The sequence below is a fragment of the Corvus kubaryi genome, unplaced genomic scaffold, assembly GCF_017639235.1.
Source record: "Corvus kubaryi isolate FWS band 111438036 unplaced genomic scaffold, C.kubaryi_AGA036_p1.0 37300, whole genome shotgun sequence".
Classification (NCBI taxonomy): domain Eukaryota; kingdom Metazoa; phylum Chordata; class Aves; order Passeriformes; family Corvidae; genus Corvus; species Corvus kubaryi.
In genome coordinates, this window is record NW_024581093.1 from 14302083 (window position 1) to 14329997 (window position 27915).

At 44.2% G+C, this 27915-nt stretch overlaps 1 protein-coding gene and 2 long non-coding RNA genes across 3 annotated transcripts; 2 read left to right on the forward strand and 1 right to left on the reverse strand.

The window, feature by feature from the left end:
- Nucleotides 1-6: 6 nt before the first annotated feature.
- On the forward strand, nucleotides 7-3476 carry LOC121664446 (translation initiation factor IF-2-like). The gene is made up of 2 exons (XM_042027754.1): nucleotides 7-342; nucleotides 2768-3476. Exons 1-2 carry the CDS (start codon nucleotides 257-259, stop codon nucleotides 3474-3476), a joined length of 795 nt encoding a protein of 264 aa, XP_041883688.1. The 5' UTR covers nucleotides 7-256.
- A 6635-nt stretch (nucleotides 3477-10111) lies between these two features.
- On the reverse strand, nucleotides 10112-23614 carry LOC121664343. Its single transcript, XR_006015960.1, has 2 exons — nucleotides 23269-23614; nucleotides 10112-22875 (listed from the first exon to the last, which is right to left on the reverse strand). It is a non-coding gene; the product is annotated as an uncharacterized LOC121664343 (long non-coding RNA).
- Nucleotides 15927-24622, forward strand: LOC121664344. The gene is made up of 3 exons (XR_006015961.1): nucleotides 15927-16009; nucleotides 17614-17694; nucleotides 24388-24622. It is a non-coding gene; the product is annotated as an uncharacterized LOC121664344 (long non-coding RNA).
- The last annotated feature ends 3293 nt before the right edge of the window (nucleotides 24623-27915 follow it).

Consider the following 27915-nt stretch of genomic DNA (forward strand, 5'->3'; position numbering starts at 1 on the left):
CGGTAAGATCAAAAAAAATCTCCACTCTCCCCCATTCTTCGAGATTTGGGATAATTCCAAATACCTGACTAAGTGCAGATGTTGTTGCGTCTTCACATCCTATAAAGCCGCCGTGCCGCTCTCGGGCTCTCGCTTCCCTTTCAAGTTGCAGGAAATTCAAACACTTTACATGACGGGTGGAGAAGGTTGGGGATAATTTTTTTTTTTTTTTGATTATTATTATGAGGAGTTGATTTTTTTTAAGCTGATCTTTAGGATGAAAAAAAATCTCAGTCGCCTAAAGTCCCCGGGAAATTGCTACTGTTGGGGGAAAACGAAACATTTCTTGCAAACAAGAAAATGGTGAGTTGTCAATTGCCGCTTCTGCTGCCAAACTCGCTCAGTTCCATCTCATTGATACTCGCTGGTTGCTCCTCACAGTTACAATATCTGCTCACAGAAGGAGCGATCAGATCTGCTTAAGAGACGACACCGAGACGTCCCCCCCCTCCCCAAAAAGCCCTGTGTGTGTGAGTGTGTGAGCGTGGGTGAGCCGTGCGGCAGGACGGGGCCGGGCGGCGGGCAGCCCCGGCGGGGCGGGCGGGCGGGCTCGCCGCCGCGGCGGTGCGTGCCGCTAGATCCGCCCTAACATCTGTCCGTCTCACCATTGGCGCATCCATCAGTGTCACCCTGGCTGCACATTGCAACGACAACACATCAGACACTACACAGACCGGGATTCGGTACAAATAACCAACATACTAAACAACTTAACCGGGGAGGAGGGGACCAGCCGCAGCATAAGTATTTACAAATGTTAGACAGCCTCGGGAAGCAGGGCTCGGCTGCGGTTAATAGCTCGTTCATTCTCTCTCCCTCCTCCCCCTTTAAGTAGGAAATAGAAAACCTAAATAATTCACGCCCCCCACCCCCCCCGAAGGATGCTGCCGGCCGGGGGCAGGGACAGGGACGGGGGCCGGGGCGCGCCCCGCGCTCAGCCCGGCTGCGCTCCCGGCTCCGCGGGGCGATGGCTGCGGCAGGACCGCATCGAGCGCGGAGCCGGCGACAGGCGAACCCCGGGCTTAGGTGCTGCTGGCCGAGCCGGCCCGCGCTGCGCAACATGGAGGATTCCTCCCAGCTCTGGAGCGGGAGAGGCTGAAACAAACTTTGAGATGCTCGGCCGCGAGCCTCGGCAGCCGAGAGCCCCGGGAGCCCTGGCCGGCTCTGTTCCTGCTCGCCGCACGGGGTGCGGAGAAGGTCGCTCTGCCACCAGGCGCTGGTAAAGCGCCCTGAAAACTACAGCAAAATTAAAACGACGCGGCGCGTGTAGTCACTGCAGTCCTGTAAAGGCTGTTCTGAAATGTGCGAGAGCCCTCTCCAAAGCCGGGGACGATCCCGGTCCTCCTCAGCTGCTGGCTGCGGGGTATGCCGAGGAACGTGCTGCAGCGACCAATCCCGAATTTTGGGGCGGTTGCAAGTTGCAAGAACTTTGTTCCTTCTACTTCCCTGTCTCTAAATCTGCTCATCTTTCACTGCCTTTGTGTCACGCTTAGCCCGCCTGGGGTATGGATGTCAGCCCCTGCCCGCTGCCGGGCTCGGGCCGGGTGCCCGGCGGGGTGCGAGCCCCTCGGCCCCGGCGCGCCTCCGCGGGTGCGCAGCCTCCTCCCGCGGGTGCGCTCGGTTGCACGTGTGCATGGATTTGTGCGTGTGGGGGCATTTGTGTTTGAACAGGTTTCCAGGCAGAGCTCTGCCTCCCGCAGCACAGCCTGCGCGGAGGATGCTGGCAGGTGGCACCTCAGCAGCTGAACGGTGTCACCAACACAAACAAACACGCGAGACAGTCCCCGGCCCCGCTGCGTGGGGAGCTTTGTGTAACCAACAGCGCTTACCTGGCTCTGCAAAGGGCGGCCCACACACGCCGGCAGCGGAGGGTGATGGGCTCGCTCCGGTGCGCCGAGCTGGGGCTGGGAGGGAATGAAATAAGTGAAACTTTCCGTAAACAGTAATTGGAGGAACTTTCTCAGTTCACTTAGGAATAATAATTCTCGTGTGTGAGAGAGAGGGGGGAAGGCAGCAGATACTCGTGCACACCGACACATGCACTGCACTTACACATTCACAACTCTCACTGCCAAAACGCTCAGGAAGTTGTGGAATAATTTGGTTGTTAACTATAGATGTATTTTTAAGGAAGAAAAAAAAAATCTATTGAGCTTTCTATCAGACGATTTACAGAGGGAAGTTCAGATTCCTTCATATGTGTCGGCTTCTTTGGGGGTCACAGTCTATTCCAGAGAGCCAGAATACGTAATTTTATGAAGTGTAACATTTCCAAACATAACGCAACAAAATCGATGGCTGTACTCCATCCACAAAGACTCAGCACACGAGGCTCAGCCCTAAGTTCGGTCTTCCCGGCAGTTTTAAAACAAGGTACCAATTATTTATAAGTCACATAATCAGATAACCATCACTCCTGAACTTTCCACCAGCTAAGAATGTTTTATCTTCCCCATCTGGGCACTGCTTACTGCCTTTCTTTGGTGTATATTTTCACTGCTCATACCATTCCTCTACACCAAAACGCCACCAATTGCCCGAGACACCTCTTTCGTCCCCCGGCCCGAGTGGAGACAGCGGCTGAGCCGATAAAGGACCACTGGAATTAACTTCTAGTTATGGGAACGGCCAGGGAGGATCAGTGAGGAAGTTTAGCAAACTTGGAACAGCTGCCTCTTAGAAGCCAGTGTGTTTTAGCCGAGCTTTAACCTTGTTCTCTCCCGAGCAGCGTGTTGATGTTTCGCCACTTGCTCACTACAAACAAGGCAGGGAGCGGCGTGCGCCGAGGTGCCCGTGTGGCTGCTCTCACTCGCTGTTCGCACCGGTTCACAGCTCTCCGGGGGTCAGTCCTGTGGACCGAACGGCCCCGGCACCGACCGCTCTCCTCTCGCCCCAGCTCCGGCCCAGCTCTACCGGCGCCTCCCCTTCGAGCGGGGCAGATGAACCGATGGGGACCTGACGGTCCTCGCCAGCCGAGTGCCCCCGGACCCGCGGGAAGGGCCGGGCACCAGCAAGCCGGGGCCTTTGGAGCCGCCGGCTGCAGGGCAGCGCTGCCCGCGGCCCGGGAGCGGCTGTGGGGGGCGGCGGCGCGGCTGGGGCCGGGGGGCGAGCCCCGGTGGTCGGTACGGAGCTGGGGGGGTCTCACCGGGCCCGTGCAGCCCCCGCGGGCACAGGCGGCCCGCCGGAGCCCCACGGAGGCGCCGGCCGGCCCCGGGCGGGGAGGACGCGGCGGCCCGCGGCCGGTACCGCCCGCACCCCCTGCCCGCGGAGCCAGCGCTGCCCTCTGTGCCAGGGCACAGCCTTCCCTCCTTCCCCGCGCCTCAGCGGCACCCATCGAAATGCGGGAAGTACTTCGGTTTCTCCCGGCGAAGAACAAAGAAGCAGCAGCTTTCATTAAGGCTGGACCAGATGAATACGGATCTGACAAGTTTGTTTAAAAACCCACTGCCCACGCCCAAAAACGATACTGCGCTTCTGTAAAATACAAAGTGTTGTCAATAACCATTATAGCAGCGATAATGATCTGAGAAGAGAACAAAGACATTTTGTAATATCTACATAACTTTATTAGAGCAAAATTATTTTAAAATGCCTGTGAATTCCCAAACCTCCTGAATACAAATGAATAAAAGTTTTTCTTCGGGCTAAAATCTTTGCTTGAATGTAAATTGTTTGGGTAAGTGAATTTACACAGCAGCAAAGTTTGTTTGTCTTAGTCCAGTAGCTTTGCTTTAACGAACCAGATGTTTTGTCTGTAAATTGTCCAGAGGACTTTTACAGTTCTGACATGTAATAAGCCCCAGAAAATCAGAACTGGAATAGCTGTGTCCCTGCGATTAGGACCAGGCATTTCGGGAAGAGCACGGGGAAAATAGGAAAGTATAAACACTCTCAATGTCCTCATATTTGGAAACCTAATTTTAAACTGTAAGTAAGCTTGTCCGAATCGATTCGCTTCTGCCTGGAGTTGACAGCAATTCCGCACCCAACCCCAGATATCAGAAATACATCCCCCAAAGAAAAAGCCCAAGCACAGTGGGGAGCGGTGGGGGCGGTAGGCTTCGGCCGAGGAAGCCGCAGGGCGCGCTGAGGGACCGAGCGGGCCGGCCCGGTCCGGGGTCCGCCGCAGGCGCCCCGGAGCGAGCCCCGCAGCCAGGGGTGCCCGGCGGGCGGTGCCCGGCTCCGCGGCGGGTGCTCGCTGGGTGCCCCGGCAGCGCCGGGGGCAGCGCCGGCTCCTCTCCGCGGGGCCCCGCGGCGGTCGGAGAGCACCGCCCGCCCTCCCCTGCCGGGGCCAACAAGTTCCCAGTGACACTCGGGCACCGAGAGCGGCGGCCCGGCCGCAGCTCTGCGGGGTGATGCCGCTGCTGCTGCCCGGAGAGCCGGGCCCCGGCGCGTCCCTGCGGTCAGTGGCGTGGGCTCTGCCTTCCCTCTCGGACGGAGAAGGGATGAGGCCACCGAGCTGTCCTGGCTCCCGCTCGACCCAGTCGGATCTCCCCCGGGCTGAGCCCTGCTCGGCCCGGCCAGCGCCCGCCCCAGCACTCGCCGCGTTCCCAGGGGCTGCGCCCTTTGGAGATGATGCTGATGTAAAATAAGATCTATCGGCGCGATTCAGTCCCGCTCAGCCATCACTTTTTCCCCTCCCTTCAAAGGACTTGGGGTCCCTGAAGAAACAACCGGCCGCTGCTTTGAAGGAAATAAGCGATACCGTTCAGAGCTACTGTAGCGTAATGCATTCACCGGGGCAGTAGGGAAAAACCTTTTAAGAAAAATAGTTACAGATCCTGGAACTCCACCACATGTGACAACAAAGGCTGTTGTCTCAATAGAAGGGCTTTAGCTAATTTTACCTACACAAAGTTTTACTGGCTGCAGGCTTTGGGAACGCCTTTGTGGAGCCTGGCAGTGATCCTCAGGGCTGGCTAATTTGAAAGGCATTTGGAGGATCCCGGAGAAGTGGAAGGGATTCCCCACTTATTTCTCGCATCACCTGAAAGTTCCCATCGCACAGCTGACACAGCTGCTCCTCTACTGACCACTTGTGCCTCAATGCAATGAAGATTTTGTTTTGCTCAGATATACTTAAAAAAAAAAAAAAAGGAAAAAAATACTTGAAGTGGGAAGTTGATAAAACTTAAGTCCGAGCAAAATCCTTCTTTTTTTTTTTTTTTTTCATAGAAACTTCCTTCCCTGGCGGGTTTTGCACACAGCGCTTGCACATGGAAGTTTATCTGTAAGAAGCTGCCCATCTTCCAGTAGCTCACCTTGATCCGGCGCCGGGCCCGCTCCGGGCCCCACTGACCGCCAGGGGCAGGGAAACGCTACAGCTGCCCCGAAGTGCGGGCGGAGCTCGGAACCCCGGGGGAACGCGCGCCGGGCCTGGGACAACGAGCGGCTCCCGGAGGCGCGGCCGCAGCCCCGGGCCGCCTCCTCCTCGCCCCCCGCGCTCTGACCCCGCAGCGGGGCCGTGCGGGCCGCCAGGACACGGACACAAAACCAGCCCCAGCGAGGCCGTCGGGCCGTAAATCCCGAAGCCCCGAGTGCCCGGCAGATGCTCGGGGGGGGCTGCACTGAATTCCCGCACACGGACAGCGCGGGGGATGCGGACCGTGTGCGGGGCCGAACAGCGTGTGCGGCGCCCGGCATCCCCCCCACCCTCAGCCCTTCGCCGAGAAAAATTCACAGAAATAACTGCGATCCTCTGTGCGGGCGCACCAAGCAGGCCCCGAGCCCGGGCGGGCGCAGCCGCCCCGCTGCTGTCCCGCAGCCCGGGGCGGTCCCGGGCACTCGTCCCCTCCCGGGCGGCCCTTGGCGAGCAGCGGCCGCGGCCCCGCCGTGTGCGGGGGCAGCGCGGGGCCGGAGCCGCAGCGCTTTGCTGCCCAGCTGGGCACTGGGGTTTGCACCGCCCGGGTCAGGTGAGACGTGGAAACTAAGAAAATCTGACACCACCATTGATTCCCCCTCTTTGTTCTCCTCTGTACACAATGGAAAGAAAGGAATGTGACTTTAAAATTGCAATTAACCAGCTTTCTGTCACTGAGTATTTATTCCTATCAAATCGTCTTCGAAAAAGCACTTCTAATTGTAAAAGAAAACAGACTATTTAAAATATCCTTCTGTAATAGGAGTTGCTTAAATTATGACTGGATGTGCCTAAACAGTCATCTCATAGTTTCCCACTGATTTTGGTCAGGTCCTGAAAGAATGGCATTTTTTTCTAATGTTTTAAAAGTATTAACTTCCTTTCAAACATTCTTTAACCTTTAATGTTTTGTAACTCGATGAAAAGGTCACTTTGTTCGGAGTGGATGCATCTGCTCCATAATTGTTCTAATATCAGGCAGAGCTCCATCCTAACACTACATTCTTCTATGAGGATTTTTTTTTTCCTTAATATACATTGTTAAGGTTACCATGAGTAATTGTTCTGAAGGCAAAGAGCTCCAGACCAAAGGATGCTCACACTTTATTTAATTTCACCAGCTTCAGATGTTTAGGGCTGTATTCAGCAGATGACATTAGCTGAGCTCTGAGACGAATAACCTGAACTGTTTCACCTCTTCCCACTTGTGGGGGCCTGAGGTAGAACAGAAACAGAATAAATATCTGGATTTATAGACTGAGCTGCATAACAAAATAGCACAAAATACTGATTAATACTAATTGGACTGGCAGCAAGTTTGATCCAAGCATCTCAAAGTACTTTACAAAGGGCTGTGTCAGAAAGCTGAGACACGGGTGGGATAAGACCTATGAGCAGAGTGGAGATCCAGAGACTACTGGACATTCAGTGCCTCAAGACTCAGCCTCGAAAAGTGATAGGGTGGTAGAAGCATTGCTCATCTAATTACATTTTAGACTCCTTGCTGGGAAGGAAACAGAAGCTTTTCAGCACGTGTAAATCAATATTTATCATTAGGAGCAGTAATATTTTGAATCTGCAGATTTAGCCAGTTTTGGTATAGAGAACCTCCGCTTACTCCCATGTAAAAGATTAGAAGATGAATGTGTTCACTGCCACCCACGGGCTGAGAATGCCCATCTGAGGGGCAGCTTGTGGCCCCAGCTCTGTAGCCAAACCTCACTCAGAGCACTGTACCTGCTTTGCAAGAGCAGTGGTGATATCTGGCTGCATAGTGGAGATTGGAGCCAGAACCTTAAATTGATGCAACTAATCCCTCTAAAATACAACAGGATTTTCTAATTCTTACACAATTCAAACATCCAAAGAATATGTTTAATTAAAACTTGGCTATACTTTTTAAGATTTTCTAAAAAAACCCAAAGAAATGGGCTAATTATATTGCTTAGTATTCTAATATACACTTTTTTTTTTAAACAACACACTTTTCTATACAGGCCAGTCCCTTGAGGACCAGTTCCTCATTTATAAGGAGGTCCCCAATGGGAGTTAAAAAGAGGCTATTTTATAAGAAGAAAATATATTCTGAAAGAGGAGCCATACAAAGATAACCCCGCATCACATATATCAGTATGGAGGCTGGAATATGTATTCCAATGATGCAAATCTTCCCTTGCAATAATTTGCTCGTTAGTGTTAACGAAAGCCCAGATACTGATGTCTCTGTATTTGTTCTTCTATTTTTCATCACACTAGTGCTTTTAACTAAAATTATTTTTTAAAATTTGCTTTATTTAATGAATTTAAAGGTCAATCCTCTTCCTTTCCATATGCAAACCCTATTAATAGTAGAGGTTTGATATTAATGGGAGTTAATAGATACCCCCTTCACACAAGAAACCCCACAAGAGAACAAAATAATATCCAGATAATTTCAGTAAATGTGTTGCTTTTTTCTCCTCTTTGAATAACCAAATATCAGGGCAACAGCATCTTGGAAACAGGAGTAACAGCCAGAGGAGGGATGAGATGTGAAAGGGCACACAGGGCCTCCCCAGCTTCCAAAGTCAGAGCTGCAGAGAAGGACACAGCCCACAGCAGCTGGAGCTCATGGCTACCTCCTCCTCCTCCTCACTAGCCTCTCACACCCGCAGGACCCAGGCAGGACACAAGGTACCAACACCAAGAAACCCTCCCCCATCCTCCAAAGAGAGAACAGGCAACTTTTGCTCCCTTCAGAGGCCAACAGCCTCCACCTATGAGACCACATTGGCTACTCAGAGAAAAACAGGAGCAACTGGAGTTGATGAGGGAGTGAGTGAAGCTATTGCCCCTCCCACCCTGTTTAGCCAGTTTAACTGTCTGGTCACTGTCTTTCTAGCTATAGTTACTGTTGCTGGACTCAGTGAGGATTTGATAGTATTTTTTTTAGCTGCTGGAGTTAAAATAACAGCACTGATTTGCCTAAGGAGGTGGAGTTGGGGAAAGAGGAATAAACTCATTGCTTTCATCTGCAGTCCCTGTAGCAAAATGCTCCCAGTGCTAATGAGTGAGGAACAACCCACTCTAGCCTAACTTTTGCGATAAAACTATCTGCACTGTTTTTCAAGCAGATGAATCCAGACACCAAACAGCAAAGCATCATTAGTCCAGAGCAGCTTCTTCCTCGTTAAGAAATAAAGAATACCTGGTACAGCCCTGGCCTGGCTGGCCCAAGCATGGCTCCTGCAGATCAGCCTGTGTTTAATTAGGGCAGGCTGAAGTAATGTGAATGAAAGATGTGGAGAAGGGGATGAGTCATGTATCACAGAGTGGTGTTAATTTTCCTCTTACCAAAGGGCATTAACTCACTCCCTCTGAACACTAGGGAATCTTGCAAGGAAGCCCATCCTCACTATAGCCTCCTTCCTAGTTGTCACTCCTGAGCTGGAAAAGTTTTCCCAGTATCTTTTCTCAGTCTGCAGCTAGTGACATGAATGTACTGCAGTCCCCAACAATATCCTCTCCCAAAACGTGTTAAGACCTCAGTTGTTTTAGGGAAACCAATTTTTGTTTCCTTAAATTGAATTTATTTTCCCCACTACTTATACCAAAGGGATTTTTTTTTCTTAATCCTGGAAGCTGGTTTTATCCTTTGAAAAAGGTTGTGTGTAAGAACTATAAACTGTCCCCAGGAGCTGTGGACAGAGCCCTGCAATGCTCTGGGTCCATCTAATCTTTGAGCTGTAGAGAGACAGTGATACCAAGGACCACAGTCCTGTGGCCCTAAACCACATAGAGCTGCTGCTTCCATGGCTGGATATGTTGAACAAGTAAGTTTTGCTTTTCTTGGCTCTTGGAATGTTGGAAAGTCCCTCTGAACTAGGTACTGTGGGCAGTGACAGCCCTTGTGACACACACAGACCCTCCATCTCCCAGAGACAGTGTTTCTGGCTCTTTGCAGACTAAAGCAGATAGTATCGTGTCATATTGGGGCTTACATTAAAGTCACCTTTGCTTTCAGCGCCTTGGTGTGGCCATAGATTTGCCAAGGGAAGAGCTGGAGGGCAGGGAGCATGCTGAGATAAAAGGCATCACATTTCTGAGGAAGCCAGGGGCCGTTCACAGGCCTGAGGTTTGGATTTTAGCTGACATGGGCTCCCAACTCCCCTTGGCTGTTTGGCAAACAGGAGAGCACAGAACTGGGTCTCATATTTGAAGTGCATGACAAAATAAGACTTACACTGCTTACGTTTTGGGGAGGTGAATGCTGATTGCTATAAACATTCTGTTTCCAGCCAAACAGCAAAATTCTGTAATTGTCCAGGTGAGTCACAGGCTGGAAGAGTTTGCATTTTTACAAAACATTAGGTATAAATTACTTCTACGAATGGGAGCCTGGACTCAACAGAACAATGCAGTTGTCTGTTATAGCAAATCTGGCATTCCCAGATTCAAATCTGCTACAGGCATTCTGGAGTTTAATTAATATATTGTTTCATATGTATGAGTATTTCATGGTGGGTTTTTTTTTTTTGTTTTGTTTTCACACACTGCATTTTTAGCTTAAACAAAGTGTGTTCTCTGCATTGTTCTCAAAGCAATTGAATAAATATCACCCAGTCTATAGATGTGGCCTCCTTTCCAGTGAGCAGCACAGCAGTCATGCTTCACAGGAAAGGGGTAACATCCTCCAGTGCAGCTGATAAGAGTAACAATTTACAAAGCAAGAGATCTGTTATGCAGTGAAAGCTTTATTACCATGACTTGATGCTACATCTACAACACATAAGGGTTAATCATTGCAGCAGTTTGCAGCTGGTTTGTGCTCCCAGGGGAGCCATAGCAATAGACTCCTGCGTGTAAGACAAGGTCAGCCTGGCTCTCCCGGGGTCAGCAGGCCATGTGATAGCACAACTCCGAAACTTCGGCTCCGAGCAGACACAGGTGCCAAACCCATTTTGTGGTCTGTTGTAGAGCGCTTCTTGTGGTTTTTGTTCTCCTCACTAAAAACACATACACAGCTCAGTGGTACATAATTGGATGGCGAGTTCTCAGAGCTACCCATCAGCGAGAGTTTTCTGTGGCAGCAGTGGCTTCAGGAGTTTGCCGGGTACATGTAACATTTCACGGGAGACTTATTCTTAGTGGACTGAGGAAACAGAGCAGTCAATGCTGAGTTTAAGGGCCAAATCCTGCATAATTCGTTCGGTCTCATGGTATGAAATGCTCACACAAGTAAAGTGGGCAGAATTGGGCTGTAACATTCTATTAATATTTATCTTCTACTGCTACAAGACACAACAATAATCAAATAAGAAAAACTTTAATCCTCAAATGCAGCTTCAATCTTCAAATTGGTTAGCTTATCAGAAGGGTAATATTTATTTTCAAAGACAGGCTGCTCGGAATGATCAGCTGAAATAGAAATCTGTAAGTTAAAGGATGTAAGTTTATTGGGCAGTGTTGTCTATATTTATAGTTTCTGCTCAACCCATATTTCTGTTTTTATATGCATGTGTCAAAAATTAATATATGGCAAACTTCACCAACAGTTTTAAGAGATCCTAAAATATAATAAAATCAATAAGTGATGTTCTGGCATAAATGTTTCTGTAGCTGAGGGTGGTCAGGTTCAAAGGGCAACATCTGACCATTTCTCTTTCCCACCCTGCTGCGGAGTAAGACCCTCCCCTCAACTTCAAATCACTGGGGAGAGGGTAATTTAAGCTATACTTGATGTACCCTATACATCACTGTCTTCAGGACCAGGTTTAAAATTAAACTCTGATGTACAAAGTTAAACAAAAATGAGATAAAAATTGGCAGGGGTTGAAGAGGGTCAAAGTAGTCAAAACACAAGGTAGACTATTGCTTCTTTTGATTTATGTTATTCTGTGCACTAAAAAAAAATAAAATTATAGCTCTTGTGGAGACTTTTTTCATTGAGAATAACGCATTTCTAATTTGTTTTCTATAGACTTACAGGCATTTGCTCTGGGAGTTGGAAGCATTTATTTATTTATTTATTTATTTTGGCAGGGGCAGAATATCCCCAACTGTTGGCAGAATATTCAAATCATCATTAGATGCAACCTTTGCCACTTCGTTCACAACAGCCAAGGGAAGGAGAAGAGTATTTCACCTTCCATTAGTGGTTATCTTAAAATGCACACATCTTGTATTTGTCTAGAGTTTTGATTTCAGGCACCTTTTCTAAGCTACAGTTATGTTTGGTAGCAGAAAGACAGAGTTCAGTGAGTTTTTCCTTTCTCATGTTTTACATGAACATAATGCAGCTACCCTCTAGAATTTCAGTACAGGAAAGAGACCAAACAGCAGATTCTTTTGAAACCAATTCAAGAAAATCCTTGCAGGAAGTAAATTTTTTATGATGTAGTCAACTTCTCCACATATTGCCATTTACATGGTTAGTGTGTGGACTGCAGGCAAAATCATTTGGAATTGTAATCTTTATTTTCTATAATATGATAATGAAATCAACTACTATCCACTAGAACCAAATGCATTTCTCTCTGTTACTCCAGTGGGAAGAATAAAAAGGATTTTACTGGCTAAACTGCCAGGCTAATGGGAAAATCAAAATAAAATCAGAACCTTGGATTGCTAGCAAATAAAAAATGCTTATTTTAAACATAATGGTGGACATATACAGATGTTGAAATCTTTTAAAATCTGATCAAGCAAGCTTTTTCCAAAGGTTTTTAATTTTCATGCATGAAAGTCCTATTTCATGACTTCACATGGATTACTGCTGGCTAAAGTGTGGGCACGTTCTTAGGCTGTACAGAGGCATGAGACCGCAAAAGCCTCAAAACCCTGAAAATGTCTGAACTTCATTACAAATCTAACAGAATAAAAACTTATGCTGTCCAGACAACTATAAAAAAAAATTAACACTTTTTCACTAATATTGACAATGATGATTCTTTGTTGTTCATCTAGTGAGGATCAATTTGCCATTTAATATTCAGATTTTAGTCCTACCCCCAGAAGTCTAAGTGATGCCTTGTGTAAAATGCACTTTGCATGTGTGATGGCACGGGACTGACCTGCATATATGCCATTAGTATACATAATTTGGCAATCATTTATGTACTAATTGAATAAATGCAATTCTTCACAAACACCTGGCTGGAAAGCCAAAGTGCAGCAGCACACAAACAGCAGGTTGTTTTAACAGATACAGCCAGCAAAGCAAAGATCAAATGTTAGACTGAGTCTGCTGTCATCTACTGTGCCAAACCCTCTAACAGCTGGGCAGTATTTTTTGTACCTCTGATTAAGACTTTTTCAATGATCCAGTTTTTTTAAAAAAAACCCAACAAACATAGAAGACTACTCATGCATTCTGTAACTGTAGCAGATCGCATGTAGCAAAGAGCAGAGCAGAGACTTAGTTGGTTAGAAAATGATAATCCAAAATTTTCCTACATCCGTTACACTTTGGAAATCAGGAGAACTATGAATTAAGGAGATGATCACAAAGGTCACAAGGAATTGCTGCAGTATTCACAAAACATGTAAATGCTGTGAGAGCTGTAGGATCTTACAACCAAGGTTCAGAAAGAACACAGGAGCCACTCAGGCTGGGAGCTGCTCAGAAATTAGGTGAAGAACGAAAAGCTATGAGAAATCCAAAAAGCAAGAGACTGTCAGCTGTTAGAAATACCTGTAACACATTAAAATCATGTGCTTAGCATGAGTGAAATCTCTTCCTGATGTATCCATGCAGCAACGAGGTGCTGTTCCCTAGGAGAGGGACATGATTGCTTCCTTCTTGCACTGAGCACTTGATTGGGGATAACCAATCAGTTTATGGATGTTATGCTGAGTGTGTTACTTTACACAATCCTCCAGAACTCAGCCCTGTCAAGGGTGTCTGAGGGTGCCTGCTCAGGAAGGGCCTGATTCAGAGCTCATCCAACTCAGATTTCCACTGTCTGGGTTCTGGTTCAGGCCTTTTCCATCCACCTGTCTGGAGGGAGATTTTCCATCCCAGTGCAGCTGTGAGATGCAGCTTTCTACAGTATCCAGTATTGTCCATTTTCAGTGCATTGCAGTCTTCTGGAGCGAAATTTACCCATTGACATGTACGGATTCTCTGTCCTGCTTATTAATGACATTTCTGCAGTCCCTGTTTTTACCAAGGAAAGCAATCACACCTTAACTTCCCTCTCTGCGTGCTTGGATTTGCATTATTTTGCTCAGGCACTTGCAAGGGTATCGTGCTCTAAGCAACGATAAAGAACCGAGTCTATAATTTAATAACCCTCCTCTGACTAATTAGTATTCACTCAATGAATGAAGGTTTTTTAGAGGTCCAGTCACACGACTGAGCACCTGTTTAAGTTCAGCTTATTCCTCAAGGCACCTCTGAACTGAATTGGGCCCCATTTTATAAAATTACAATAGAAAGACTGCCATGTCAAGTGTACTGATGCCGGGAGCCCCAACCTTGCAGGACCTCACGTGGGTAAGTAATCATCACTTATGCTAATAGCACATTTGACTTCGTGGGATGACACATGAGGATGGACTACTTACTTGACTAAGATTAGTAAGAACAGGCATGTTACACAGTACAGATGACTTCTAAATATCCAGTTGCAGCGAAGTGCTGACTCCCATCAGTGAGCGTTGTGAGGGTGAATGAAGGGCAGGAGGTGATCTCTAGAAACCTCGTTGAATGCTATTATTGAATTGGTTTTGCAGATTTCTAACCCATAATAAACCTCAGCTTTGCCTCCTCAGTGTCTCGCTTCTCTCCATTGCTTTCCTGTTTTGCTTTCCTTTTCTTCTGCCATAATCCAACAATCCTTTAAAATGATATTATTTTAACTCTTTCTTCTTTAATGTTTTAAAATTAATTTTGCAGGTTTGAAAGGTATCTAAGTAACAGCCACAAACCACAAGCTCTGCTATTTAGCTGAGCAGACTACTTGGTAGCATCTCTCCACTGCCCTGCCAAGGTTCCTCCCCTCTGCTCTGCTGGGATCAGTGCAGTCTCTACGCTCATTTAGTCTTTGGCTTCTCCCTTCCAAGCTGACAAAAAGAGCATCATACAGGGTATACCATTCCAGTGATTTTGTCTGATAAAATGCCCAGCTCTTAGGCCTCTGTTTAACACAATTTTGTTCCATACAGGTCACAGAAACAATCAGATTTTGGCCCGTATGATCTAGAATGCCTTTGAACCAGCACTCCAGGAAGGGAAAAATCCTTATGTCTAACCAGACTCGGTTTCACTTAATTGTTTTTGATTTCGTCATGGTCCAAGGTTTTTTTTCCCTATTTTGTTTCCACTAATTTAAAAAGTATTTTGTTGCCTTCCCTGCTTTTTCCGTCCTGACCAGAATTTTTTAAATTCTTCTTTTTTTTAAGTCACTGACTCAAGAAGCTTGTTCTGAGAGTAATGTAGTAGTGACCACTGATGACTGGCTTCTAGGGATTTTATGAAGCCAAGGTTAATTTGTTCCTGAGAGCTGGAAAAACCATGAATGGCAAAACATATTTCTGGTACATGCATAATAACTGGTATAAATATTATATCCTACACCAAAATCCCAAACATACAACCTGCTTACCAAGGGACCCTTAAATCTGGTTTTGTTTCACTATAATGTAGAGCTCTGTATAAAAGCCACAAAGACCATAAGTATTATATCATTAGTAGTATTCTTAAGTGAGTATTTTCCTGTTTCTTGGGGGCTTGTAGCTCAGCTGTAATGATTGCTTCGTGTGTGTGTGTATGTGCCTGGGTGTTTTGCCAATCACGTAAGTGAAACAAAAATGCCCTAATTTCTACAACTTTGCTTTCATTGCACTGTAAAGCACTAAAAGCAGAAATAGTTTCCTGAAGAACTCCTCCATAGCAGGCCCTTGAACAAGATGACTGTTTCTAATAAGCAACAGCTGTCGTTGTGGTTTTACTAGTCAAATGATTCATGTCTTTTGCTCAGAAATGATAAGTGGAACAAATGTTTACTTAGATATGTAACAGAGGAACAATTGAAAAATAGTAGACTGTCAAATAGAAATATTTTCCTGTTATCTGATCCTTCACAATTAGTCTGAACCGGTATTTAGTCAGAAGGCAGTGTTGTAGTGATACAGTTGGAATGGTGAAGAGTTTGGCTCACGGGGCTCTGCACACCGAGCTCAGCAGGCTGGTGTGCCAATGTCTGCAGCAGCTCAGCAGATCTGAGGGGGGCACAAGCACCTCTGTACAAACTGCTGCACCCCTCACCCCCTTTTCCTGGCAGGCTCCCCTCCTATATTTAGTCATCTCTGAAAGGGAGATGGTGAACTTATTTCCTCTCCTTTCTGCTGTCTCCAGGGAACACCAAAGTGCTGCTCTGCTGCTTGGTCTTGAGTGAATATCCTCAGTTGACTTCAGCTTCCCTGGGATCTTGCAGGGTCTTCTGGGAGCAGCAGAGGGAAAGTATTCTAATGCAGGAGATTCCAGGCTCAGTTCAAGGACAAAAAGATTGCATTACCCTTCGGATGTTGGGAAGGAGAGTCTAACAGAGCCTTGATGTATTTCTGCTGAGCCTGGAAGCTGCTGCAGTCAGAGAGATTTGACACCCCTGTGGCATCGCAGGGCTCGAGGTAAATTTTTTTTAAGTGCTAGAGGAAGCAGTGGCAAACTAACTCTTATGAGCCTAAGGCAGTAGCATCAAAAAATGTTGTCATCTGCCTTTGAAGGGAGGTCTGGGAGACAAAGGATGGAGAAGGCCAAGGGAGCCTTGGGATGCTCAGTGTGCAAATGAAACCAGTGTACAGCTATAACTTACTTGAACTTGCATGGATGTTTGCCAGTGTAATAGGGTTTAAATCCACCTTTGTTTTGCACAGTTTCTGGACTTCGTTGCTTTTTCAGAACTCTCTCTTCACTATTGCTGTCTGACACTGCTCTGCGTTGTACAGAAAGACTGTCAGAGTTTCACTTTCCCATCTGTAAAATGGGGGCAATATTTCCCTTCTCCCAGCTTTTATTCAGCTTACAAGGCTCCTGGGACCAGAATTCTTTTATTGCGTGTTTCTGTATTGTCTCGTACAACAAGACCCTGATCTCAGTTGAAGTCTGTAAGTATCACAGAAATATAAATAGATAATAATAAAGAGATGATTTTGACACAAAAATGGAATTTTGTATTCTGGAGAGTGAAATAAAATAAGTACAAAGGTCTACTAAAGCGTAACCATGAGATCAAATGATAAAATTCTTCTAGCAACAAAGAGTTGACACAAATTTGTGAGATTAAACTGAACCAACTCAATGGAGGCTTATTCTGGTGGCTTATTCATATAAAGTATATGAAAAAAAGTAAGTGAGATGATCAAATTACCCTCACAGCATGGATTTTGACATGGATGTAGACTAACTGAGTCACCGGAGGACTGAGCAGGTGCGTGGTTCTAATTATACCCTCAGTCTTGTGAGGAAGGAGCAAACTTCCCGGTTGCTTCCCTGGTGGAGATAAGGTGTTATCAGCCATCAGCAAATGAGAGGGGAGAACAAGGACAAGGCACCTGATGGGAGAAAGAGGAGGAAAGGAGGAGGCAAAGAGAGCAGATTCATAATGCTACTCATCTTTTAAAAATGTGCACACACATCAACTTGGAGCCATTTGGATGCCACTTCTCGTACTCATTTCTGGTTTCTCTGAGTAACCCTTCCTTATGGCGAGGCACACAAAATTCATTTCTAACATTTTCTTTTTTATGGGCTCGGAGTGAGATATCTGGATAAATATAATGATTTATTTGTTTATTAATTAATCAACAGGCACGCTAGGAGTTACAATCCAAAATGTCCCCACACACAGGTTTTTATCACCATATACTGTACCCCTAGGGAAATACACATCTTTTTTTCAGGAGTATAAATGGACATTTCTATAAATTGCAACTACTTGGGTGCATGTAATATGCAATATTATTCATCTTTGTATTCCAGGTGAATCCAGACTAGACTACCAGCCTCTAGGGGAGTCTGCTTCACATAATTATCAGTATTCAAAGAATGATTGTAGATGTTGTAGCTTAACAGCAGGTGAATGGTCCTTATCTGAATATTAAATAAAGTGCAACTGGATTTCTGGGCTATCTCTGGCTAAATGTTTGCAAAGTCATTAGTGAAAGCATGCAGCTATAATCCCCACCACTCTTCTTACAGTGGATTTCCACTTTTGTTTTTAATTCCTTTACAGGATGAATTGTTCATCTCCCCTTCCTATACACACAATCTTGTCCCTTGGCTGGACTACCAGAAACATCAAGGAAGCTGCCTTGTAAGTAGTACCTACACTTTTTATTTTTTTAATCCTAAACAACAAAAGAAACCAAGAGAAGAGTGACAAAGAGAAAGAATTATTATTTCCTCTAAGGACTATCAGAGCTCTGAGTGCTGGGAAAAAGCTCTGTAGTAAACTGCTCCTTTGTCCTCCCAAGTTCTGGAAACTTTAGCTCTATATTCAGTTTCCTTATTGCATGATCTAAGAGAAGCTTTATGTATTTATTTAGTAAAACCCTTTCCTTATTGTTCTAAAAAGGGGGATTTAATTTACTTGAAAACTGTTTAGTAGCTTGATAGTGGTTGTTATGTGAATATAGTAGATAATAGTTATGACAAAGTTAATAGAACAAAGAAAAAAACAACCACCCCCCTGCTGAGCAGAAGGGAGAGACCAGACTCACCATAGGAAAATTACTGGAGATAAAGGAAGAGGAATTAACATGGGACTATACAACACAAGGGTTTTGAGGCACAGCTCCTGTTTCACTCTCTGGATGTGAAGAGCACAGTGGTGCTACATTCTGAAGAAGAATTTTCAAGACAGACATATTCTACACCAATTACCTGGGCCAGGACATCACCCACATCCTTTGCCAGGCACCACAAAAGCTTTGCACCCACCTCAGCCTGGGCCATCGGTGGCAATATTCCCACAATAACTGCAAATATTTTGTTTTACCTGAACATAAAAATAATAGAACATTAAATATTATTTAGTTGCATATTAAAAACCAAACACCACCCCTCCAAAATGCAGCCATCACTACAGTAAGCTATATACTATTTATTTGTACATGGACTCCCATTTATTTTGAGCTGTAACACATGCTGAGTTTTCACACAGGCATAGCCAACCCTCTGGAGTTTCCAAGCATTATACCTCTCACTGCTGCTCTTTCAGGCTTCTGCCGGCTCAGGCAGATGTTTCTACACCCATCTGCAAGGCTTTCTGCTCATCTTAGCTGAAATGCAAGGTAGAAACACTTTTTTTCAAAAAGGGAGGAAGGAATAACATGGAGAACAATTTTGTGCTTAGCTCTGAGCAGTCTTGGGGATGAGGAAATACAAGGGACTCTGCTTCTCCATGCCAAAGTTCTGTTTCCTTCCATAACAAAAAATAGGAAGAGCCTTTTCTAGCACGTGAGCACTTCTGTGTACTTTTACTTAAAATTAAGTAAGAATGTAAAGCTAATGACTTTTGGAAGTGCTCTGATTCACACTCTTCTGTCAAGAGATGGGTATTCTGAAGCTCTCTAACTTTGCAAGCTTTATTCCTTGGGACATCTTCAGTGGATGTTGCTGTGGACTCATTCTGGGCTTTGTGCCTACGCTACCTCTGCCAGCAATTGAGGAAACAGAGCCTGGATGTGTGAAGTTTTTTTCGGTCCCATATTACTAACTATATTCATATGGAGTGAACTGCACAATAATTAAAGTATCAGCTCTGTTTCTCCTGTTTTCATAGTGTTAGAAAGAAAAAAAAAAAGAGGAGACTAAGTGAGGAGTGTTTTTTGGTTGTGCTTTTAGTGGAGATGATCTTTTAAAGGGAAGGGCTTTGCACATTTAGGCAGGACCTTTAGGTACCATTTCAGAACTCCCTCCTCTAGGAACAGAAGCACTTTATTTTGACTAGAACAAACTACAGAAGTTAACAGCTGATTTCTATTTATTAAAAAACCCAAAACTCCCAACTAACAACATGCCCACCTCACCTCCCCCCTCCCCAACGAAAATTAAAAGGCTCAGCCAAAACTCTTCTACACAGTTGAAAACCCAAATTTTCATTCTTACTCAAGTGTGAGTCACCTGCAGTCACTGGGATTAGTTCTGATTTAACCTTAAAACCACCCATTTGCTAGTGACACTTTTTAGCAATACCTGATGTCATGTTATTTGCATTTGCTATTATTTTTATAACCTTTTGAAGAACTTAAACACCTACTTACTTAAAAGTAACCCTTTAAGAAGCCATTTGCACCTAGAAGTCAACGTCCAAATCCACCTGAACCTGGTGGAAACTCTGATACTTCTTTCAATGGTGAAATCATAATTTCATCAAAGTGTACAATAAAGAGGAAGATTATTTGCTTAGGGAGTGATGAGGGTTGGCTTTGTCCCTGTCATCAACCACATGCTGGCTGATTTAAGAACGAAACTTGGACGTGCTCTCAGAGGCAATCAATCATTAGACTGGATGCCCTTGTTCAGCCAGGCTAAGCAGGGGGACAAACACAGGGATGTAATGGGAAAGCAAAAAACATATTGAGTTTTAGAGAACCTGAGAATCTCTCATGTTTCTTTATCATATCCTGAAAAAACTTAAAGCAGTCGGTTTATCCAGCATATGGCTTTTCTGTAGCTGATGGACTGAGGTTGGACCTTGTGGTCTTTATTCATAACTTCCACCACTTTTAGGGCCAGTATTTGCATGCAGGAGGGCTGCACTGAACAGCCAGAATACATGCTGGCTGTAATCTGAGGGTGACAGAGATGCTTCCCATCACAGATACAGACTCTTCACCATTGCCTCAGCAGGTGCTGCCAGGTCTCCTGAGCAGATCTGTGATTTGGCAGAGTTTTTAAATACATACAGACTAAAATACCCCCAGCAACGCAGGCTCAACTTCAAGCACCGTGGTAAATAGTGTAGTACATATTTTCCAATTGCACAATATTTACCTTAGGAATGTGGTTGTTTCCAAGTCTACAGCACACAATCGTCTGTCAGAGTCTGATGGGAGCAGCTGGTAAAGGTAGAACCTGTGCCCTGGGCTCCCCTTGGGCAGAGGTGCCCATGGGCAGAGCCCTGGTGCTCTGCCATCCTGCCCTGCCTCTCTGCTCACTGGCTGCAGTGGAGGCTGGGCTAGGGATGCAGGGAGGGTGGAATGACACATTCTGGGCTTACACCCATGAGCCAGCCCCACAGAGCTACAGTCAGTCCCTACAAACTGCAGCAACTTCCATGAGACATGGGGTGAGTCCTGACCCAAAGCCCTGGGCGCTCCCTGGACTGGTATTGAGTGTGTGTCCAGGTGCTCAGAGCCCTCAGCCTTCCACGAAAGGCAGAGGGAGGCCCACAGCAGATAAATCACTGCTAGCCATAGAAACATTCCTATACAGGAGAGAGTGCAAGTTATGCAAATATCTACTCTATAAATCTGGTATGTGGCTTTGAAGAAAAACAAAAAAGCCACTTAAAAATTTGTTCCAAATTTGGTCACATTATAGTTTTGTTAGTTCAAAGAAATGAAGCTAACTTTATTGTTATTTGTGTTTGGATCAAAGAAAACTATGAAAATAAACATTAGACAGAATGATAATCAACACTAGAAAAGAAATGTTTACTAAAGATTTTCTTCTGTGTTCTCTTACCAGCATTAATAATATTTTCTTTTTCTAAAGTTTTCTTGCTTCCTTCAAAGAGATTGATTTCAGTAGAAAGAACAAACATATGCAAATAAACTGAATGATGTTATACCCCCTGCCCCTATCCCCCCAAACTGCATCAGATAATTCCATATTGTTAGTCTGCATTACATTTTTATCAGTTTTTTGTCTTAATCAGATATGAAGCTCTTGCAGTACATCTCAAGAACTGGGCTGTGACCCTGATGTGACTCTACAGCACAGAAGCAGCCCTAACCCTGCTGTAATCTAATAGTTCAAATTTAACAGATCTGTTTTTTCAGTGGAAATAATGGCTTCCTGTCACAAAACAGAGACACAGATTACATATCTGATAAATGGCTTTGGCATGACTTTTTCATGTAACACACAATTAGCAGTGCCTTTCATAAGATTCATGGTTTAAGGATTTGGTGAAAGCATGAGTAAGTTCATTACTACGTATTTTCTTTAAAAAACCCGCCCTACTTTTCTGCTAGTGCTTTATAAACAAGTATTACTTTGCTTAGAAAGAGATCACCTATGCTTTCCGGTGTTAATTTAGCCTCAAAACACTATACTGAAATTATTGCCACTGAGTGCTGATGTATTTTTTCTTCATGAGACATATAATTATAATTGATAACTCAAAATGGAAATGGGGTAATTTTGATTTTATAAGCTACCACCCATACAGATACTGAAAATTTCCACATTATAGCTATAATTGTTTTTTGTCATGCCATGATCCCCTAAACATTATCAACTAATTAATAGCTGAACAATACATAAGGAGGGATGCAGTTCTATGGATAGAATTAGGTATTTTGAAGGAGTTTATTATCTGCAGTTTGGTTTTGAAGGCACAGTTCAGAACTGCTTCTGCTGCCTTCATTGGTTATCTTATCTCCAGGCCACCCAACCACCAGCCTTACCCTGCGAGTTGCTAACTCCCAGCAGTTACAATGAGGTAATCATCACCTTGTAGTGGAGTGGTGTGAATGCTGGTCAGATGGCCTGTATTTTATTAACAGAAATAGGGTCACAAGTCAAATACATGCTCGGGGTCAGTGAGCAAATACAAAAGAAGATTAGAGGAACAAAAAAATGTGACTGGAGGGGTAAAATCCCTCTGGGGGTTAATCGAGCAGAAATGTATCAAAGAATGTAAACTACCCTTTCTTTTGTTATTCATCATATGGGACGCAGTTCCTGTGTCCCGCTGATTCCAGTCAGATAGGGCATCATCTCCAGAGTGCTGTCCTTTAATGAGCTCTTTGGACAGAGGGGCTGCCAATAATACTCCTACCTCTGCTATTACTACTCCTACTACTCTTAAAACAGTAACAAAAAAAAGAATTAAAATCACTTAGTGTAAATATATAGATCACAAAGACTTGCTTCACATAATATTGCACTATCCAGGGAGTGCCTACAAAACTAAGAGAAAAACAGCATTCAGTGTCACTTCTCTAGGAATCTCTTCTGCCTCCATCATGAAAAGACTGGACCAAGAATTGTCTCCACCAATACACTGATTTAGCTCCAGCTTGAAATGTAAATGAACTAATAAAAGTATTTCTGAAGAGATGGTATTGCATTGGCATAATTTTAGTTTTTCTAAGAAAACTGTCTTTCTGAGTGATCTAATAACAGAGAAGGAGCCAGCAGCCTGATCAGCACAGTAAGTACTGGACTTGGTAGGGCCCAAATGGCAGCAGTCAAGAAAAATCACAGGGTACTTACCAAGCAGCAGCTGATTTTCTCTTCTGATACATGTTCATCGCTCTTTCTGTGACAAGAAGCAGAAATTCTGCCTATTTGAACTATACACATTTGTCTAATTCTTTAAAATCCCAGCAGTAGAAAGATTCCCTTTTCATCAATTTCCATTTATTATGCTTGTAGCTAGATATTGTAATATGGAATTCTTTTATCCATGTATATTGCACATCTATAGATTTTATGTTTTCACACATCACACGAAAAGCATATTTCAAAACTATTACGTTATGACGTGCCAGAAGAATATTGCTGTGGGAATGCAGACACATTATCAAAAGTACAGTATAAAACAGGGCGATGGGTTGCAGGCTAGCCACAACAGAAGAAGCCCGGAGGTCCAGCTGCACCCTCTGGTACAAAGCGGCACTGACACGAAAAGGGTAGAGAGTGAGCTGCTCACCCAATGGAGCTTCTCCTGGCTGACTGGAGGGTGTGCACAGGCAGAGAGGAAGAAAGAGGGAGGGGACTCCTCATATGGGTTCCACGGAGAAGGTTTATTGGGAAGATATCAGGAACTAAGAGCTGTAAAGGGCCCCGGAAGGGGGAGCCAAAAACGCTGAGTGTGGCCAGGGATTTTATAGGGGGGATGGAAAGGCGGGGATAAGGAATGCAGCCAATGGGACAAGGGGAAAGAGACAGGGTTGAAGCTGAGGGAACCAATGGGATTAACACAGAGGCGGGACTTGGGAAAGGAACCAATGGCGGTTCAAGTAGCATAGAAGTTTCTAGAACTTCTACGTATTAACTAAGGGAAATGAATATTAACAACTTGATACATAAAATACGGAGGGGAAACCGTGAACCAATCATAAAGAACACGTAGATCACGGAGCTGGACGATTATGGGCTCTCCCCCTAAGTGCAGAGTGAGTTGTTAAAGCTCAGTGCCTGACCGCCGTAAGCGGTCTCGGTTTTAGCCTGAGGGTTAGAGCGGCTGCAGCCACCTGCCCCGCCACCACAGGGCAACAGGGAAGGGAGAGGCAGGCGGGAAGGAATGCTGAGTTTTAGGAATATGTGCCTCTGACTTACCGTGCAATGTTCATAAAGTGTCTTAATTTTGTTTTGGCATACTTTAGATATAAAATAAGCAATATGTCCTTCTGCAAGGCTGAAAGAAATGTTAACTGGTTCAATCATGCCTTTTGAAAGCAAAGTTGGAATTTCTGTCATCAGCACCAAGATGAGCCAAATCAGGCTCAGAGACTGTAAATCTTTACATGCCAAAGAATAACGCTACATAGATGAAAATTTCATGGCCAGACACAAACTGTGGTAGACGACTGAAGGATTATTGTGAAATAAAATACAGTAAATTTAAGTTTTCCTTGAACTGAAATCGAAGGATTTCTTTATTACCTTCCCAGCTATCTATAGATGCTTTCTCATACAGTTTATTTTCACACACTATATCCCTCCTATAATATATGTATTTTATCCTGCATCTTTTAGCAAAGTCTATATCTAACTTATATATTGTCCCTTAAGTTTAAAACTAATTTTGTGCTTAAGTGCTCCCCAGGATTGAACCTTCTTGGGGCCACATGCAGGATTTTTCTCCTCCTGGGATGATGGGAGCTGTGGCAGTGTGTGCACACCATGGCAGGCCTGAGATCAGCTGCCAAGTGTGGACACCCACAGAGGATTTTCTTTACAGAACTATCTTAAAAATAGAAATGTCTGTCTCTTCCAGCTATATTGGCAGACACTGTTTTCCCAAAGATCCAGATACACAAGACCTTGTTATCAACTGCAGCTTTTACCCAACTTACAAGTAAGTTAGTGGGTTGGAAATCACACATTTTAGAAATATTTTCTGAAGGATGTGATCATATTTGCTGCCCTTGAAAGTGTTTAATGTTGCATGTTCATTACATATTTTTGTGTTACTTAATTTAAAAGGTTTTCAAAAAATACAAACTGCCACAGAGTGGATTTATAGATGCTTAGAAAGTAATAAGAGATATTTAATACACAAAAGAGAAAAACTCATATAGCTACACTGACATGCAATTAATAAATTTCTAAAAAAGTTACTAGCAAAGTGTCTTTCCAAGGTTTACATTCAGTCATTTGAGTCCTTTCTATGGAATACCATCCACTAAAACACAACATTCTGAAGTCTTTCTGCTAACTTAGTGTAGAAGTACTACTGAGAAGAGTTAGCTTTTTAATAATGGGGTCAAAATATTTTAAGAAATATCACTTCACGAACTATAACTAATCAATTTGCACCTGTGTTATGTGGAGGAGACACACTATCCACTTTGGACAGCAGTGCTGAGATGTACTAAGGTTTGCATAATGCCAGCGAGCTATATTAGTACTTAAGGGCTTGTGAGTAAGAATTTTACTGCAGTCACAACATATACATTGGGCTCTTCTAGTAAATTGATCACTCAAATAAAAAGAAAGGAATGTTTTTGATCTGCAAAGAAGATGAGCAAAAAGTAAGCCTGCTCATGTTAACTCTGCATTAGGGAAAAAAATGAACTTTGATCTATCATATTGTGGAGCTGCTTATATTTCAATGGCAATTTATCAATTTTTAATGGTCAAAGCTCCCAAGCAGTAAAAGCTTCTTAGACTTCCCAATCTCATAGCCACTACTTAAAATTTTTTTTCTGCATGATTTACTGTTTGGAAGCAAGAAAGCAACACAATTTCTTAAGGATTCTTTCTTTTATACAAATTGATGAAATGGAGTCCAACACTACGAATTTTGTTCTTCCTCATGCTGGTGTAAAAGAAGTGCAAAATCCCACCTTAGTATATCTGAACCTTTCTTAGCTAATCTAACAGATAGCACGGAGTATCAGCAACGGGACTGAGCTAAGGTCAGGATGCAGCAGCAGCAGCATCCCCAGCCCTTCAGGGAACGCTTCCTCCTGCAGGGATGGAGCAGGGTCGGTGCCACCCCTGCTGGCAGTGCCCGCTCCAGCCCAGCCCGGGGGGCTCCCAGCCTGCAGGGAGCAATTAGGAAGCTCTGGCTGTGCCCCAGCCACCACGACTGCTGCAATTTGTCTTTGCGGGGACAGAACAGGTCCCCCTGCTTCCTCCCCCCACACCAGGAGGGTGGGAGAATCTTTCCCAAGGTGGCGGATCCAGCTCCACGGTAAGTCCCAGCTTTTCTGGCTAAGGTGTGCCCTGTGTTCCTAAGACAATGGAGACGTGAGGATGCTTAGCACCCTGTGGGCCTATCACACAAGTGAATCTAAAATAAGCTCAAGACTGTCTTGTTTTAAAAAGGTTACCTTGGAAAGTCCAAAGCACAAGGAGAAGCATTTAAGACTGCAGATCCAAACTTGTGTGTTGTTACTGCTAGACATGAAAGCCTAAGATCAGAATTCAGAATTCAACCACTCTGACTCAAAAATACATCAATGCATTTGCTAAATGGAAACACCACTTGCATCACATCTTATCATAATGTCACAAAATGCAGAAAATTACAAATCAGTTTTAAGGCAAAATACATGACAGCAAAATATAAGTACACAAAAACTACATTAAATATCAGTCTTCATTTGTCCCTACCAGTTCAACTTACCTCTCAGTTCCAAACTCCTCACTGCAGTGCACAGCTTGAGATAGTCTAAGATCCATTTTAGAGTGGACTGAAATATAAATGACAGTTCGTACTACACATGAACATAGACAACTGTATAAAATATTTAAATAAAGACAGAAAAGAACAGAGGAAACCAACAGAGCCTTTGGCAGACCCAGCCTTTGGGAATTTAGCAGCTTGAGATTCATTGCAAATTTCATCTTTAATGTTATTTTTAGTTCAATATTTTGTAGCACTCAGAAGTAAATCTTTGTGTGCTGTCTCTCCTCCTGCTTGTGCTGCTTCCTTTTCTGATCTTTTCTTTTAAAGAAACCTAATATATTTTCAATACAATTGATTTGTAACATGTTTTGTGATATTTGTTAAAGTTATCCTGTTTGTTCATACAATTCGGTGAAAACCATTACACTGTTGTTTCTTTTAAAGTGCTGAATATTGCTTGTCATAACTGAACAAAACGAGACCCCCCAACAGTCTTTGTTCCATCACACCTTGTGTTGCATTAAATTCTCTGACATTAATTTTGATTCTTGGGTTAGAGTCAAATTCTTTTTGTTAACCTCTCACTGCTGCTCCAGATACTGCCACACACAGTGCATTTCCAGAGCAGTTTTGATTTTTATCCTGGAATCTGTCCTTTGTCTCTCTCCTCAGCAATCTGACTGGAATGACGCACAAAACACAGGACTGGGGGTGGTGCAGAGAGGATGCTGGACAGCTACCAGCTGTAAGAACATGGAAACTGGTATGTTCACACCCTAGTCCACTGCACTGAAGATTGCTATCTGTCCATGCTCAGGTGTCTTGTACAAAGCCTACTCCTATCTTTTAATTGACTTTCCAAGCCCTTCCCCTTCTTGCACTTGCAGAGAACTCAGTGATCATATTCTCCCATTACTGTGCTTATGATTTAATAGTTGGGCTGCAGAAAATGGCCTTAAAATGGGCTATTCCACATCTATGGAACTGAAACGAACACCGTAATGTGACACGAGATGGGAACCATGCAGGACATATAAAATAAGACTAAGGCTACTTATCTGTGCAGTATGAACACTGTAAAACTACTTTTGCTTTAATTAATTTTAATTTCATCAGGCTGCAGTTGGAGTTGGGAATTTTTCCTTTCTTTTCATAGAAGGATTCACAAGAGGAGAAGGAGGATCTTGCCTGATCACAAGGCTTTACAATTGAAAGAGGCTTTTTTATTTCAAAAGCCTGATTTCTAACATGTAGAGACATTATTTATCAGTTCTTTCAAATGCAAGGACTAGGACTAAATGATCAGGCATCAGTCTTAAAACAAACAAAAGAGGTATTTTATCCTCACAGTGCATAATGAAATTACAGAACTCATGGCCATAGGATGGTGTGGAGGTCAAAAGTGTAAATGGACCATTAAAAGGGATTACATGAAATCATGGAAATGAAATCCATCACTAGCTACTAAACATGATGATCAAGATCCAGCCTCCAAAT

Coding starts and splice junctions, on each gene's coding strand:
- LOC121664446 (XM_042027754.1), top strand. CDS start 257: ATGAAAAAAAATCTCAGTCGCCTAAAGTCCCCGGGAAATTGCTACTGT. Junction 343..2,767: donor TTCTTGCAAACAAGAAAATG/GTGAGTTGTCAA, acceptor TCTCCCGAGCAG/CGTGTTGATGTTTCGCCACT.